This window comes from Babylonia areolata, chromosome 19, assembly GCF_041734735.1.
Source record: "Babylonia areolata isolate BAREFJ2019XMU chromosome 19, ASM4173473v1, whole genome shotgun sequence".
NCBI lineage: Eukaryota > Metazoa > Mollusca > Gastropoda > Neogastropoda > Buccinidae > Babylonia > Babylonia areolata.
This window is the reverse complement of record NC_134894.1, coordinates 43,792,222-43,809,721: the sequence shown is the minus strand read 5'-3', so window position 1 is coordinate 43,809,721 and position 17,500 is coordinate 43,792,222. Positions and strand designations below refer to the sequence as shown.

General features: G+C 44.6%; 1 protein-coding gene across 2 annotated transcripts in view; it reads right to left on the bottom strand.

Moving 5' to 3' along the window:
• The window catches only part of LOC143294325 (uncharacterized), a 65,257-nt gene extending 48,162 nt beyond the window's left edge, over positions 1 to 17,095 (bottom strand). For both annotated transcript variants that reach the window (XM_076605774.1, XM_076605775.1), the window contains exons 1-2: positions 17,017 to 17,095; positions 1,142 to 1,526 (exon numbers count right to left, since the gene is read on the bottom strand). In XM_076605774.1, coding sequence (XP_076461889.1) covers positions 1,142 to 1,445 — 304 coding nt within the window. In that variant the 5' untranslated portion in view covers positions 1,446 to 1,526; positions 17,017 to 17,095. The remainder of the gene's footprint in view (positions 1 to 1,141; positions 1,527 to 17,016) is intronic.
• Positions 17,096 to 17,500: the final 405 nt, after the last annotated feature.

The following is a 17,500-nucleotide window of genomic DNA, read 5'->3' as shown; positions in this document are numbered from 1 at the left end:
GGGACGTTACGGGATACAAAGGGGTGACATTTTCGGCGTAGGGGGACATTTCAAAACGAGGCTAAAACGCAAAAAAGGGGATATTTTGGCCGCTGAAATATCTGCATAGGACATTATGAACAGTGAGAAAGTCCCCGGGGGGCATTTCCAGCGGTCAAATTGTCCCCCGCTGACATTTCCGGGGTGGGGGACAGTCTGGAATGCAACAACCGGCAGTATCAATACAAGACTGACATGGAATGAAACAGCGCGCTGTTTTCCTTCCCACCCACCCCCTCCCCCACCCCACACTGTCTCTCTCTATAGCCAAAATGTTGTTTGTCTTGATTGAAAAGAAGACCCCGAGAAAAAGCGATCGCTGTCAAAGACGACAGTATCTCCAGAAGTATAAGGCCCGCTGACAGCGTTTCTTCCCAAATACTTTCTGCATTAGATTGAATGATTTTGTGAATTTTCTTCTGTTAATGACGATCGGCGTGTGGCAAATATCAATAGTGTGTGTGTGTGGGTGGGGGGGTGGGGTGGGGGGGGTGGGGGAAGGGAAGGTGCGGTGAATACCAAAGGATAAAGAGAGAATAGTGGATACAAAAAATAGATATATCTATAAAATATAAATAAAAAAAAAAATTAAAACAACAAAAACGTATTCCACGTGCAAGAACTGATGAATGTTAAAACTGCTGGCAGCAGAAAATGCATAGTCCAGTTACTGTGGCATCCGTGGCAGTCAAGCCCAACAGAGGAAACACCTGCTGATTTTGAAAGTTACAGTGATGATATAAAAGCAAAGATTATCACAGGGAAAGGGAGGGAAGAAGAAACACACACACACACACACACACACTAGAAATAAAACAACTGCAAAACAAACACACACATCATTGAAAATTGGAAAGTAACAAAACATAAAAAAATAAATAAATACAAGAAAAATGGAATGGCAAACCCGAAGTATCAGGAAAACAACAAATTTGTGAATAAAATAAAACAATTAACAAAAAAAAGATAAATAGTAAACCCAAAGCATCAGAAAAAACAACAAAAAAATAAAGTGAAACAACAACAAAGAAAATAAGATAAAATAAGAACACTGATACAATACTTAAAAAGTAGAAACCTGAAAATGTGCTGCATTATTTACCTCCGACAGAACCCTTCACGCTGTCTCCTGGAGGCGGGCCCTCATCCTCAGCGCCACGGAAAATGAACTCCTCTCCATAATCACCGCCAGTCCCACAGCCAGCAGGTCCTTGCTTGCTCCTATCACCATCATCATCTCGCTGCCGTCGCTGCAGAGAGCAACGACCAGTGTCACTGCTTTCAGCGCTGGTGGTGGTGAAAGGGGGAACGAAGCGGAATCTGTTGCTGTTGCTGTTGTTGCCCGGTTTGTGCTTGTGCGTCTCACCTTTCACCATTTTTCTTGGGATGGCACCGTCAGAGAACATTGAGAAGAAAAAAAAAAACAACACACACACACACAAAGAAAAAGCTTTCCAAGTTCTCTGGTGCGACCTTCGCTGTGTTATCTGTTGAGAAATCAGAAAAAAAAAGTTGAGAAGAGAGAGAGAGGCGGCGTATATACGCGCGTGCGCGTAGACACACACACACACACACACACAGTGAAGCGAGCACTGACTCGGAACTTTTTATTGTAAGGTCACCGACCTGTATACACCTGGTCACGTTACACGTGTTGTTCGCGCACATTATATAAACCAAACCTTGGCAAAATGAACAAGAGGATAAGATGGGGCACATTCAGATGAAACGCAAATCAGTGAAAGCATCCTATTCATTTTATGTGTGAAGAGTGCGAGAGACAGACAGAGAGAGAGACGGAGATAGACAGACAGACAGAGACAGAGAAAAACAGACAGAGCCAAGGGGAGCTCAGTACACACGTACAGGATACCCTATCTATCACCACTCCCCCCACTTCTATCTTTCTCGTTCCTGCTTCCGTCATTCCCCTGAATCTCTTATCCTCTCCAATCTCCCTCCTTCACTATTCACTCTCAGTCGCAGAACGCATGGACTTGGGTGCCAACGTTTAAAACGTCGTCTCCTTACTGGCTTCCCACTTTCCCAGACCCTTCTGACACACACTGAAAACAATCTGATTTGACTGAGGAGACTAGACACTCACTAAACTCACTTAATTCATCATCCTTTGGGATATCACTATCGGTTCGCCGGTGTGCCGGCGCCTGATTGACTACCATGCTAAAACGTCGGGCGTGGGCGCCAAAGTCTGGAATCTACACGCTGAAAGGTGGAAGAAGAACGACGATCAGGAGGAAGGGGAGAAGGAAGAGGACGATGAAAATAAGGAAGAGGAGAAGGAGAGATTGGAGAAAAGGAAAATGAGGAGAACAATACAACAACACCAAAAAGCGGGAGAAGATTAAAAACAACTAATAATAACACAACAGCAACAACAATTCAGAAGAAGAAGAAACAAGGGCATGAAGAACAGGAACAAAGGGATCACACTATACCCTGTTATTGAACATAACAACCACAAGAAAAAAAAGAGAAAAAAGAAAAACACATATATATATAGATCAACAACAAAGATGTGCATGATTGTATCGATTGTGAGGGGTACAGCACTGCTGTGTCGTTCACCCTTCAAGGACGTTGCCCGATCATTGAACCCGTAATGATCTGATCACAGAAAGGAAACACTACTTTTTTTTCTAAACCTGATCTTTTTCTGGAAAATGAAGGGATGTGTTCTGGGATACATGACCGCTCTCCTCGTTTTCAATCTCTTTGAACCGCCGTTTTCCTCTCTCTCTCTCTTTGTGTGTGTGTGTGTGTGTGTGTTGTATGTGTGTGTGTGTGTGTGTGTGTGTGTGTGTGTGTGTGTGTGTGTGTGTGTGTGTTATAGTGTGTGTGTGTGTGTGTGTGTGTGTGTGTGTGTGTGCTGCTTTTGTTTTGTCGTAATCGTTTTATTTTGCTGTTTTTTTGTTTGTATTTGGGGGTGTATTTTCTGGTGCTTTTCATCAATAATACATGATTTAAAATGTCGCTGTTCTCGCGTTAACAACACTTCAGCTCAAAATCATGTTTTGCTCTTTGTTCGGTTGGAAACAACATATCAGCTTTACAGTGTTATTTTTTCTAGGAAAATCCGAAATTTGAGGAAACCAGAATAAAAACTAACACATGCGCAAACATTCTCTCTTCCTCCCTCCCTCCCCCCCCCCCCCCTCTCTCTCTCTCTCTCATCCCACGCAAACATACATAATCATCAACACGTATAATTATATCTAGACGACCACTACAATATGAGAGCACGTGGCTGTTTTGATCTGTTTGTAAATAACTGTCTGCGAACAACAACAACAACAACAACAAAAACCTCATATATTCAGTCCAGAAAGCTTCCTGATCAATGATTTCTCTTGTATCTCACAGCAACCGAGACAGACAGCCAAGCAGCAGCACGGGGGAGAAAAAAACTGAGTCCACATTAAAAACGAAACAAACTATCTGATAGAAAGAAAAGGTCAATGTTCAGAATAATATTAGGAGAAAAATGTCATGACGCAAACTGTGAATCATTCAAAATAACATTTTTCTCTCTCTCCCGTTTATGAATTTCATCTGATAAAGTAAGCATGAACTTGTAAACCCAACGGGAAAAAAAGTGGAAAAAGAAAAACGTCCTTAATGCATGTCAGAGACGAACACCATGCCCCCCCTCCTCCCTTTTCTCTTTCTGACCCCCCCCCCCCAGCCCCCTCCCGGCTTCCCCCTCCCCCCCCCTCTCTCTCTCTCTCAAGCCTTAGACACACATTCCTATACCACCACCAAGGGAAAGACAACCACTACCAATACTGCATGAAACCAAAGGACAGTCCGGGGAACGCATGACACCTCCACCAACGCCCAACAATCATTATTCGCTAACCCCCAAATCCCTCACCCTCCCACCCCTTCCTTCCCATACATCCTCTTTTGTTTGGGATAACAGCGTAATATTCTGACCAGAAATCCATTGTCCCGTAACGACGGAAATCCGGGTTCACTGACATAAACAAAGGCATGGATAAGTAACCAACTGATCACCAGGACATATGTCACGACCACCTTCGTCCCCCTTTATCTCCCGAGAAGTTAGGGAAGTCTGTGGTGTTTGCCTTCTTGAGATATGACACTGCATATCGAACCCCCACCCACCACCCCACACATCCTTTTCCCTCCCATACAAGGAAACGATACTTTTTGCCTTTTCTTCAAATTAATGATGAAGATTTTTTTTAAAATCCTGGTTCATCTAAGCGACTGGTTCTTGGTCCTTCAGGAGAGAATGGGGGTTAGGGGGATGGATGGGTGGGGGATGATAACGTCCACTGCCTTTTGCATCCTGCTGACTGACAAAAAAGAAATCAGACAACACAACACCCTCCACTGGCGGAGGTATTCATCACTCCATGACATGCACGTCTAACAACAGCACAGGCGGATGTCATGATCTGTCATTAGGAAGATTACACAGGAGATGAAATGCAGCTTGAAACCTCGTCGTGCACGGAAGCTGTCAGCGGGCAAGCTGGAGCCACCACTCGTTCCAGTCACAGTCACTGGGAATGTGAGGGCAATGTGCAGCGTTGGGTTTATTGTATTTACTCTCTGTAGAGTTTCAGTCTCAAGGAGTCGCCAAGGCATCCGGAATAACCCATAAGGTGCAGGCCCGATTCGTCTGTTCCCATTTCGCCTATTTTTGATCGTGTCGCCACACACGTAGGCCTCACGCGAGTTTGACTCTTCGCCTACCCGCCATTCTCGTTTCGCCTACTCTCTTTGTCTGAATTGGGGGAAACTGAGGTCTCAGAGTTTTGGATGGTGCGCCATATGCTTTTAAACTTAGATATAAACCGAATGGAATATGTGCCTGCGTGCCTGCATGCAAGGAGTTGTTGAGACAATGTACTTCTCAAAGTTTTAATATGAAAGAGCAACCAATCTATCTCCGAGTACAAGCAAGGTATTGTTTTCGAGTGGTGTGTGTGTGTGTGTGTGTGTGTGTGTGTGTGTGTGTGTGTGTGTGTGTGTGTGTGTGTGCGAACTGGGAATAGATGAACGGGATCATTAATTCACTAGAAGGTGATTCATGAATGGGCGAATCGGTAATACGAGACGACACTATTCATATCTGAGGTAAAAAAAAAAATACTGGGAGTGCTCACCTTCGCATAATCTCAATACAAACCAACGCGCTGGTCAGGCCTTGAGAGCTTTCCGAATGTTACTGATGTTATATGTCTCCGTGGTGATATACGTATTCATGTATTTCAACGTGTCTTCGTGCAGTCGATGTTATGTCGCCATGCGTGGTCTGTATTGTGCGTATGTGTTGTGCTTCTCAATAGGCAGAATGTTCATTAATAATAACAAATAATAATGATTATTATTATGACACCAGTGGAGTTATTAGTGCTTCACGTACAACCAAAAAAGCTTCCCAGCTTTTTACTACAGACCTTTTTTTATATACACCCACACAAACACACACAAGCACGCATCAAGCATAAATACCTTGACATGTACATACATAATCATAAAGTCAAGCAAAATGACCAGGCCTGTCACTGAGCCAAACAAGCCAGCGCACACATGAGGACACGTGCATTCTGCTGAGCAGCTCATAAATATATCTAAATATAGTTACTGTTATGTTGTCACCGTGCAGTGAATTAATTAAGTGCACAGAACATCCGTTCGGTGGTTTGTTTTTCGCCAGATCCACCCACAGAGACGGTCCGTTGTGTGGATTTACTGTTTCAGGAAACTGGAGTTGTTTGCTGTTCCTCCTCTGCTTTCCTCGTTCTCCTCGGTCACATGAATGGACTTTGTTCTGCTTAACGTGTGTTACGCGACAACACAACCGTCCAACGGAAAGTGTGTCGTTTGTTTGGTCCTGCCTCGCCTTGTTCTGTTTCTGAATTTGTTGTAACATATACACCGAAGCATTCTATATCTCTACCACGTGTGTGTGTGTGTGTGTGTGTGTGTGTGTGTGTGTGTGTGTGTGTGTGTGTGTGTGTGTGTGGAGTGGTGGTGGGTTTTGATTATGGGTATGTCTGCGTGTCAATGTACATGTGTGTGTGTGTGTGTGTGTGTGTGTGTGTGTGTGTGTGTGTGTGTGCATGCGAGCGTACGTGCGCGTTCATGCGCACGACTGCGTACTTGTATGTGTGCGAACGCGCTAGTGTGTGCTCATTTGTGTGCACATGTATGTGTGAAAATATATTACTGTTTGCACTGGTACAGTTACCAAACACACTATCAATTATCACTGTTGCCCACAGCCCAGTCGATATGTTAGTTCAGTTTCATACTTCTTCAGTCACGCGCCGCAGCTGCGGCCTGCAAACCAATGAGAACATAAAAAATAAAAATACGGTTCCACAACGTGATTCGCTTTATCAGCCAATACTTCATTACCAGTTACTATCATCAGCAAATCAAGTAGGACATGGTACACAGATGGGCTATCCTGGGACCTAGCCGGCCAGCGTTTGGTCCAGCTGATAGCTCAAAGAGCAAAACCAGAACATATACGATATAAACCCTAACAGCACTGTCACAGATAACATGCTTGTAGCAATCCAGCTCATGCGCGAACGAAAAGCAAACTTTGATCACTGGGAATGACGAAGGTGAAAATTTTCTGCTGACACCGACGGAAGCAAGCTTGCAGCACTGGGTTTGCGGAGTCGATATAATGATGAGATGTTGGATGGCACGGCCCTCAAGAGCGGTAAACGATACAATCTATATTGATGAGCAGGACCTGAATATAAAATTGTATCGAGGAAAGGAAGACACGCGACATTACCAAACCTGACTTGCTTCATGGTTGCAGCCAGTTTCTCTCGCCCGCGTGTTTTCAAATTGCCCTCTCCACTTCTTTCTTGTGTTGCTGGGGGGTGTGGGTGAGTGTGGAGACAACGATTTCTCAGTAGAATGGAATCGATAAAAGCATCGGCGCTTCGACAGGACAGATGCAGATGGGTATGATGCCTTAGGCCAAGACCAATTGTAATGTCATATATAAATGTATATATTTCCATATACATTAAATAGGAAAATAATAATATAGCTGGCCCATTCATTTGACACATTTTGTCATGCACTGACAAACAAGCTGAAAAATGTTGATATTGCTGACCCTCACGTCAAGACTACTGGTCATGTCATATACACTCATATCAAAGATACAAGAAATGTTCATGTATCTGACGCTGAAATCAGGACCATTTTGTTATGTCAGTATACAGACATAAATAGAAAAAAGTAACAAAGCCGGATCAAATATACTAGGGGGTGAGGGGGGGAATTATATATAGCCTGATCACTTTTCCCCTGTACCCAAAAAGGCCCTATCGGCTGCCATACACCGATAGCAACAGGTAGCACCTGGCGATTACACTAACAAACGTTTATAGCCAATCAGACAGTGGCGGCCATCAGAGTTCCCCCACCGGCCAAGGCCAAGGGCGTGTATGTGTGTGTGTGTGTGTGTGGCACGCATTGTTCACGTGTTCATCGAATGGCATGCGCACACAGTGTGCTCTACCCGACCCATCTTATCAGTCAGTCCGCCTGTCTGTCTGTGCTGTCCATCAGCTGGGCACGGCTTAAAGTCCGATCAATTACACCCACGTCGCCGACCCGGGAACGTGTGCACTTTTTACAATCCACAGCCTACATGCTGATTATTAAATCACAGTCAGTAGCCCATGGCGTACAATATCGCTCGTGCTTGTACCTGGCATTCAGTGTCCTTTATATCGGAGAAGTGGTGGTACAGTACATAAGCTTATATAATTGCAGGTCTGACCTGCCGCCGCCGCCTTAAAAAAAAAAAAATGCAAATAAGCCATAAAGGACGTCAGCAGTGAGTCACGTGCTGTTAGAAGTGTCAATAATCTGCGCGGTGGCAATGTCCCGTGTCTGGATTTAAAGACAGAGCAGGTCGACCTGTCGAAAGGAAGCCCTGCGACCGATATTTTTCATTCCCCAGACTTCACAGATCTCTGCAGGGTGGATCTCTTGTGAGGGCAGCCCCCCCCCCCACCCCCCAACGGCCACCCCCTTTCTTTCCTTTCCTTCACTCAGATCCCAGACATTGAATTTGACTTGTTTATGAACCAGCCGTATCGTGTCATTTGCTATTTCTGTGTGTGCAGCGCGTGCATAGAGTTCATGTGAAGGTCTTGGGTATCTGCAGATTCGTGGGGCTAGTTAGGAGAGGTCTGGAAATGTAGACCCACTGCAACAAACTCACCATTGTTTGATTCTGCGATGGCAATAAAAGTGCTGTCCTGCGTGTTTTGAATCAGAACAGGCACTGCTAAGCACCACCGAAGTGAATCAATAGCCATGCGGGGTCTTCTTCTTCCTTGGCTTGGACTGGGTTCTGACGAATGTGTGTAGCCCCCTTACTGTGGGTGGCGTAACGGCAGTCTCTGCACCCTGGCATTGCAACACGACCTGGCTAAGCAAGTACATGCGCTTGGGGAAGGGGGAGCAGGGGCGTGGGGGTGGGGTGGGGGGCTGGGGAGTGGGACGGCGGGCGGCCCTTGGGAAGGGGTGTAGAAGGAAACAGGAGAAGCGACAAGGGCGTAACCCCCCTGGAGGGGTGGGGGTGAAAGATGAGAAACGGGGTGAGGTGGAGAGTGGAGGGGAATGAACTCCCCCAGCAGGATGCTGCCTGCACATGCAGATTTCCCCCCGTCAAAAGGATGTCACACGGACACGAATCACACCTCCGTCTTTCTTCAGCTTGAGACGGTCATTAAGACGCTATGGCTTCTTCCACTTTGGTGTGTCATACTGATGAATAATTCATGATCATGCATTTCTCGCCGACCTTGTCAGATGCTGAGGATTCCAACAAGCCCAAACGGTGGTCATGGCACACCCTCCTCCACAACCACCACCCTTACCTTCACCCTTCTGCCTCATCATCCACACAAAATGATAGGACCGGTTTACACACGTTTCGCTTTGTCAGCATAAATTCAACCATACCAGGAAGATGGGAGCTTTCACGTTACAAGTATTCGCGTGAAATGGAGAGAAAGAGGGGGTATGGGTCGAGAGAAGATGAAGAGTCACAACAACAACAAAATCACCAGTAAAACGGAAAAAAGGGATATATGACGATGGTGATGATGACTGTTTTCCATGTAAGGCGTTCTGAGACATGCAGGCAGAGGTGCTGTAGAAAAACAAATTCCACTGTTGTTGTTTACATCACCATCATTATCACCACCCTCTTCATTTTATTATCATTATTACCACAATCATAATCGTCAAGGGCAGGAAACAATGATGGACAGCAGCAATGGAGGAAGAAAAGCGAACCTGCAATCACCTTCGGTTTTCAGAAATTGCGATTTGCCAGGAACGGTAAAGAAATAATGCGTGGAGACAAAAAGGGAAGGGTTCTGTAAAGACAGATAGAGGCAGAGAGCTTGAGTGATATATAGAACAGAGAGAGAAAAAGGGAAGTGAAAGGGCTGTCGAGAGAGACGCACAGAGAGAGAGAGAGAGAGAGAGAGAGAGAGAAAGAGAGAGCAAAGCAACAACAAAAATGAAAGACACCAATTCTCCAAAATATTAGCGTGAAACACGGAACTATATCAAAACCGAATTCCCACCACAGTCCGGATAAAAAATATATGTATTATTCCCCCACCCCCACCCCCCCTTACCAACCACTCCGACTCAACCACAGAATCTCTCGCGTATTCCTGCAGTCGAAACAACGTACGGTTTTTCACGTATGGCCGGGATTCTGGAATATACCGTTTCTGCAGCCGTGTCTGAATTTATGGTTGTTGAGAATTTTCGGGTTTCCATAACTAAATGAGTGCCGACATTCATAATGTCTGTTTTTTGTTTTGTTTTGTTTGTTTGTTTTTTCAGTACTGCTTTTGTTTTTTTATCTTCTATAAGTGTACACACACACACACACACACACACACACACACCAAACCAAAAGCAGTTTCAAGTACCAGCATATCTGCGCCTGTGCTGCATGCTTAGGAGATCAATTACTTTTTTTTTCCAAAAAACATCCAACAAGCGTAACCAGGATTACAAGACTGGATTTTTCCTTGTGGGAATAAGGCCTAAGGCCCAAGGTCCTCCCTCTCGACCTTCCCCCCACCCCCCACTCCTCTTACCCCGCTGTGCAGCACACCCACCTCTCTCCCATACCCTCCGTCAAAAAAGCAATACTGCACTCGTTTTCTTTTGTTTAACTGAAACTTTTTTTCTTTTTTTTTCTTCCCAATCAACGACTACGATTGCTCCAATACTTAATGACGTGCCGAACTGCGCACTCTGTATCACAACACCAAAAGCTTACTGACGTAGACACAAAATCTAATACGAACCTAAAGACCTGTTGTCAACCCCAGTGACCTTGCCCTTTTACCCCAACAGCCCCACGCTACTACACCTTCACCCTCACACTCCATTAATGCTGTAATGGCTCAAAACTATGGCCGTGCAGCCGATAGTTGCCCCCTGGAGAAGAGCATAAGATGCGATAACTCCGCTACCAAATTGGACACATGACAATCAGCCCCTGACTGGTCCGAGCCGAAATCGGGCAGAGGTGGCTCTTTCTGGGGACTATTGATTGTGGGCTGAGAAACAATGAACTGATAGCACAACCTTGCACATCCGCACGTACACATGCCAACGTGCACGTAAGCCATGACCTCTCCCCACGCACGCACCCACGCACACACAAACAAACACACCGGCGTAGGTCAGTAGGTATGTTAGTGCCTTTTGTACATGTGTAAGCACGCGCGCGCGCCCGCACACACTAACACACACACACACACACACACACACACACACACAGAGTATCGGTGTCTCTCAAAATGCGATAAACGTTGACATTAAGACACTCATAACCAGACACAAACCCAAGGGAAACAGACATGGGCAGAAGTGCCGCACTCTTACCTACATGTGGAAGAGATTTGGAGGTGGGGGCAGAGCTGATTTTTTTTTTTTTTAATCTTTTTTTTCCCAGAGTGAACAAGCAAGAAATCAGACAGACAGACAGATGGGGAGAAACAGAGATAAAGACAGAGACGAAGCAGGCACGCAGATAGCAGACAGAAACGCAGACTTCGCGTGCTGTTTCGTTTTCAAATCACTGGCACCGAAACGGAAGGAAAAACGATACGTCAAAGTTCTAAATGGTTTTTGCCTGAATTCGTTTGAAGTGTAAAATTCGCTCCAGTGCTGGTCGGTGACACTCAGCGAAATGTGTGCAGTGTTTATTTCATGTCTTTACATAACGAGGGACCTTAATCAGGGTTCACTGGCCTCCATTTTGTGCATAAGGACCCGAGTTTCAACCCAATCCGTCTTCGATGTCGACTTGCTTTTACGGCCCGCTGAAAGTCAGTAACTGGATAGCATAATGACGTGCTGCAGCACAGGTTAGCCCGATACGTTCACACACACACACACACACACACACAAAGCCGGGAGACGGGTTCGTGGTGGTTCTGGTAGGAGGGGGGCGGTGTGGAGGAAGGGGCAGGCGTGCAGACAGACCATACAGATACCAGACAGAATGACAGAAACAAACTGATGAATAGCGACTCAGTGTTAATAAGCGCCACAAACTGATGACTGGCATGTGGTTGGTTCAAACCCTGGCCATAAAAAAACAAACCCAAACCCCCCCAAAACTGTTATCAGACTGGGAGTGGTCGCCAAGTCAGTTTCTACTGTGGTTATCTTTACGTGCTTAATCGTGGAGACTGAGATCACACGGTGGAATGTCACCCTCTTCAGTCACGGACACATCCTTTGCAGAGAGCTGCTCAAATTTCCTGGCCAGCACTGCGGGTCACCAGCTGAACCCACTGGGCCTGGTTCACATTGATATCTGTTGTGAAAGGAAGCGTGGACTACATGGACACTGCGTTGTTTCAAACCTACACGGATCTTCTGACCGCAATCGTCACGAATACAGGCTGTCTCAAATTATGTGGTCCTTTATGCCCTTTTCTCACAGTGAAAATAACACACACACACACACACACACACACACACACACACACACACACACACACACGTAAATTCTGTTAGAAATAGGTTAATGTCCTGAAAATATACAATCAGCATGCCTATAATGGTTTGGGGACTTGTCTGTGGGACGAAAAAAAAAAAAAAACCAATTCGCGTGCTCAGCATGCACTCGGCACATGTAAAAGAAGGCGAACGTTATGTCCCAAGCTAAACCGTGTTTTAACATAAATCTGCCGTGATAGATAAACCCGGAAAAAAATATCAAGATGTCACTATGCTTCACTATGGCGACTCATGCAACACAAACTTTGCAACACTTTTTTTTTTTTAATAATAAAAAAAGGAAAAAAAAAAAAAATCCAATACGACACAACTCAACACAACCTAAGAATTCGCACTAGTTCTAGAACTTCTTGTGAGCATTCGTTCGTCGACTGCTAGTTCTAGGATCCCGGCTGGTTTCGTGCGTGGAGGCAGACGGGGGGGGAAAATATATATATAAAACAGAATGAATTAATATAAAAACGCTTCTGTTGTGACACACCGCTATCGAGCACTCGGTGATAAGCGTACGCTCCTGTATCTCTGGGAAAATGCTACGTTTCACAGGTGCAGGATTTCTGAAGAAAGCGGATTGTGTTGGTAATAACAATGGTTGCTTTTCAGCAGCTTTCCTGTAATATTTCTCAACTGCCGATTAAAGGGAAAAAAGATAAAGTGAGAGGGTACTGTAATACACATTAGACAGGAACTTAAGGCATGGCCCGATAATGTCAATTACTGTGTTTGTCACTGCCATGCGGATCTCTGTTCAAGTCCCATTACGTGTCAGTTAATTGCATGCTTAACTGTACACTAGTAAGTTACGTATATGTTTAATTGTATCTTTTCATGGGTTTCTTCTTGTTGGCACCAACTGCTTAACAGTCTGCGAACATAGGATAGTCCGGGAGCAGTAATGAATACATGTACTGGAATATCATGGAAAGGGGAACACAAACTGAAGCGGATCTCCTCTCCGTCCTTTAACAACCAGGACGAGACGGGCAGCAGTATTATTATGTGGTGGTGGTTGTTGTTGTTTTTGTTGGGTTTTTTGTTGTTGTTTTTTTTTTTCCCTTTTTTGCAGAGTGTACACTTAGCTCCCAGAATCAACTAGCAGCTTGAGAACAATGAAAAATAGCCTATGAAAAAACTGCTCCCATGTGTACTTGCTTTGAAGAAAATATACCAAGCGCACACGAGGTGAGTGAAAATGAACACTGGAATACGTTTCTTATACAAGTTCCGGAGAGTATGAACAGGCATTTCTGCTGAAGAAGTCGAAAGTTCGAGTCAATGTTAAGGGAGCAATGAGAAGAGGAAGGAAGGGTATCGGGAGGAAGGGAAATTATCTGTTCATATTTTTCCTTTTTCAACCCACACATTGCCCGAGTGTACCACTGTCGTGCGCGACGATCTGTATTCAATCGACTCTTTACCACTGACAATATATCGCCAGTACTGCTTCAGAAGCAACACTGACCCATAACGGCTGCAGTGTCGTTTGAAAACCATCCTACGCAGCAGAGGATGAATCTGACCAAAGACATATTAAAAGGTATGCTCTGTGATATTTCAATTACATGTGTGTATAGTTTTGATCCGCACTACTCCTTACTCGATGTATCAGTTGTTGAAAATAAAGTCTGATCAATGGTCTTGTGGCTTTTTGCGTCTACGTTAATCAGCATGATCTTCAGTGCAGTGTGCCTACATTCAAGCAGAACAGATAAACATATCTCACAATACACAGTCCTCTTTTTGTTCGTTTCTTGCTTGAAGTGAAGGAAAAAGAAATTATCTTAATGCTACCATTAGCAAGCTGATAACAAAACCCCCTCAATATTACAAGAGTATCTTTGTCTACACTACTACATCCGACATGCTGCTTGCACGGCTGAATGCATGGTGTGCACTGGACGCAGTCATGTTCTGAAAGGAAGAAAACATAAACCGGTGCCCCTTCCGCTCTACTGTCGCACACCAGTGTTGAAAGACCTTGACACTCTTACCGTTTTCGACGGCAAGTTCCACCGTACTTCGTTTCCAGCTACCTGATCCTTTTCTGAATGTTCGGTTCTGTCTCACTTATAACTCTCTCTCAAGATATATATATATATATATATATATATATATATATATATAATATATATACATATGTGTGTATTTATATATATATATATATATATATATATATATATTTGACACCCTTCCTCTCTCCCACCCAGCATACCGTCCCCCAGTCATCCCACACACGCACACACATGCACGTACAACCGGATGGCTACCTCGTCTCCCCGTGCAAGCAGAAGCAAGACAAAAGACAAAAGCTGGAACTCATCAATGACAAACCAAAAGAAAACAAAACACAGGCACTGGCACACTTTGCCCGCAGATAGAGAGAGACATGCAAGAGCCATCCTCTCTGTAACAACAGTGCTAATGATAAGACAGTGCTGGAGTGTGTTAATAAGGGCCCTGGCTGGACGGCAGCCAAACACTCTGCTGAATGAGATAGAGTGGAAGAAAGGAAAAGAGAGAGACAAGGCGGAAGGGAGAAGGCGGAGAGGAAACGGGTACTGAAGGTGAAAAGAAAAAGAAAGAAAGAAACACAACCAAAGAATGAAAGAAGGGAAAAGAATGAATGAAAGAAAGAATAAGAAAGGGAGAAAGGAAAAGAGAACAATTCATGAAGAAATGGTATGAGTGTCCACGAAAAGATTTTAAACTACTTCAGATAAACGAAAAGCAGACAAAAAAAAGAAACAAAGACAGAAAACCAGTCCAAGAACATTTCCTGCAGAGGAAATGTATTCCAGCAGCTCCTGTAATCTCTCCGGCAGGTGCTCTTTTTCTGGCACCTTACAACGTCTGCAACAGACACCTCAGTGTGTCAGACCGGGGAACAACCTCTGCTGAACTTCAATGTCCACGCCACATCCTCTGCATCCACGGTTTCCAGGCTGACGTCAACACCGCCACCTATAACAACAACCACCGCTGAATTTGGAATACCGAGTGTGTGTGGAAAAGAACGGATGGAAACAGGTATGGGGGTGGAAACGATTATCTGCTTCCTCCTCTTCACATCTCAGTTCTGAGAATTTAAATCATCAGCAACAACGGCAACAGAACTTGACGACTGAATGTGCAATTGTAAGAATAGGGAAGGACGGGAGATGATAGAATGCCCTTTCCCCTCTGCATCTCTGTTTTTAGAACCAGAACGCAACAACAGCTATTACAGTATTAACAAATGCCACTGACTGATGTTAAGCACAAGCAAGGAGGTGAGAAAAATGAACACATCACTTCCTTTCCTTATCTCTGTTCAGAAATGCAGAGAGCCCGTCATATATAATGACAGCTGCAATGCTAACAACAATAGAAGCTGACTCTTCGCTCTTGAGAACAAACATCACAAAATGTACGCAGTGTAATGTCTGGTACGAACATGAACCCTGCAACCAGATATTCAGCCAGCCTATTTGGGGGGAAAAATTATTAATTAGGGTATGTGGTGGGGGGATGGAGAGGAAACGAATGTGCGCATGTGACGATGATGTGAAAAGAGAGAGAGACTGGCTGCAAGACAGAAACACACACGCACACACACACACGCACACACACACACACACACACACACACACACACACACACTGCTCACATGCACGACTCATCTGCAAATTGCGAGCTCTCTGATAAGAAGCAGAAAATGATGTATGCAATGACAGTCAGGGGGCAATTGTTCTTTTCTCTTCAGGATTCCCTTTCAAACACGCACACACACACACACACACACACACACACACTGGCACACATATACACACACACGCGCGCGCATCTGCCTTGAAAGCTTTCAACTGGATATTTTTCATGACAAGAAAGTCAATTGTTGTTATTTGTTGTTTGTCACTGCGTCAACCCCTATCATCCTTGTAAAGAAATGAAGAATTTATAGATTTCGCAACAGGAAAGTAAAAGCAAGAGAAGGGCAAAAAAAAAAAAAAATAATCCCAGTTCAACTATGTACCCCCACTCTCTTTCTTTTCACATGCACACACAAGCACAGCCACACCAACTTGTTCAAATGCAAATATATGCAAGAAGAGTTCTCAGCCAGAGTGCAATGACAACAAATTTACAACAAAGGTTCACTGTCACGAGTCAGCTTCAAATGGCGCTGAATCACTTCTGTGCGTGCTTTGCCAAGTTGCATCAAGGCAAACCATTCTCGGTCCCCGCCAACCGCCACAACCTCTCTCTATTGACTGCCTTCCCCATCCCCCCACACACTCTTACACGCACAGCCTCATAGCTGTAGAGCTCTAGCCTTCACTTCTGTATTCCGGGCAAGCCGAAGAAAGACGCACAAAAGACAAAAGCTGGAAATCATCAATGACAGTCAACAGACAACAAAACATAAACAATGGCACACTTTGACAGCAGATAAAGAGAAACAGGCAAGAACCGCCCATCTGTAACAACAGTGCTAAATGATGATAAGACAGCGCAGGGAGAGTGCCGCGAGGGTTGGACAGCACCCAAGTACGTACACTGCTGCACAGAACAGAGTGAGGGAAAGCAAGAGAGAGAGAGAGGCGAAGAAGAGAGAGGATGGGAGAAGAAGAAGAAGAAGAAGAAGAAAAAGATGACGTCAAAAGGATGAGAAACAAAAGGTGATAGAGTAAAAATAGCGTTGGAAAGGGAACAGGTGAAGAACCGCAAAAATGATTAATAAGAAAGGAAGAAAGAAAGTAAGGAATGAAGAAAGAAAGAAAGAATGAATGAATCAAAAGACGGAAATCCAGATCATGAACATTCGGTTAACAAGATGGATTCCAACAGCCCAAATAATCTCTCCAGCAGACGATCTTTTTCTGGCACCTTCCACTGTTCCAGTGTCTGCAGTATCCGTGCAAGGTGTCAGAACGGGGGAACGACCTCTCCTTGGCTGTGGTATCACTCACACTCTGCATCCACGTCTATGACGTCACCACCACCACCATAACAACAACAACAGCCTCCACTGAGTTTGACAACCGAAAGTGTAAATTGTAAGAGCAGAAAATGGGAGGACACACATCACTTCCCCTCTATACCTCTGTTCTAATAATACAACTGCCATTGAGTGAAGACAGAATTTGTAACAATTCCAAGCACAGACAGGGAAGGAGGGGTGGGGTGGGATAAATATACACTTTCCCTTCCCTATCTCTGTTCTAAAAAATGTGGAAATCCCGTAATACGGACTGGTGAACAAAAAGCAAAGAAGAAAGTGGTCTCTGAGAACGAATAAACATCACTAGATGTGCACAGTTTTAAACGCGGCGCTAAATATATATCTGAAACTCAAACTTGCCGATCGGAA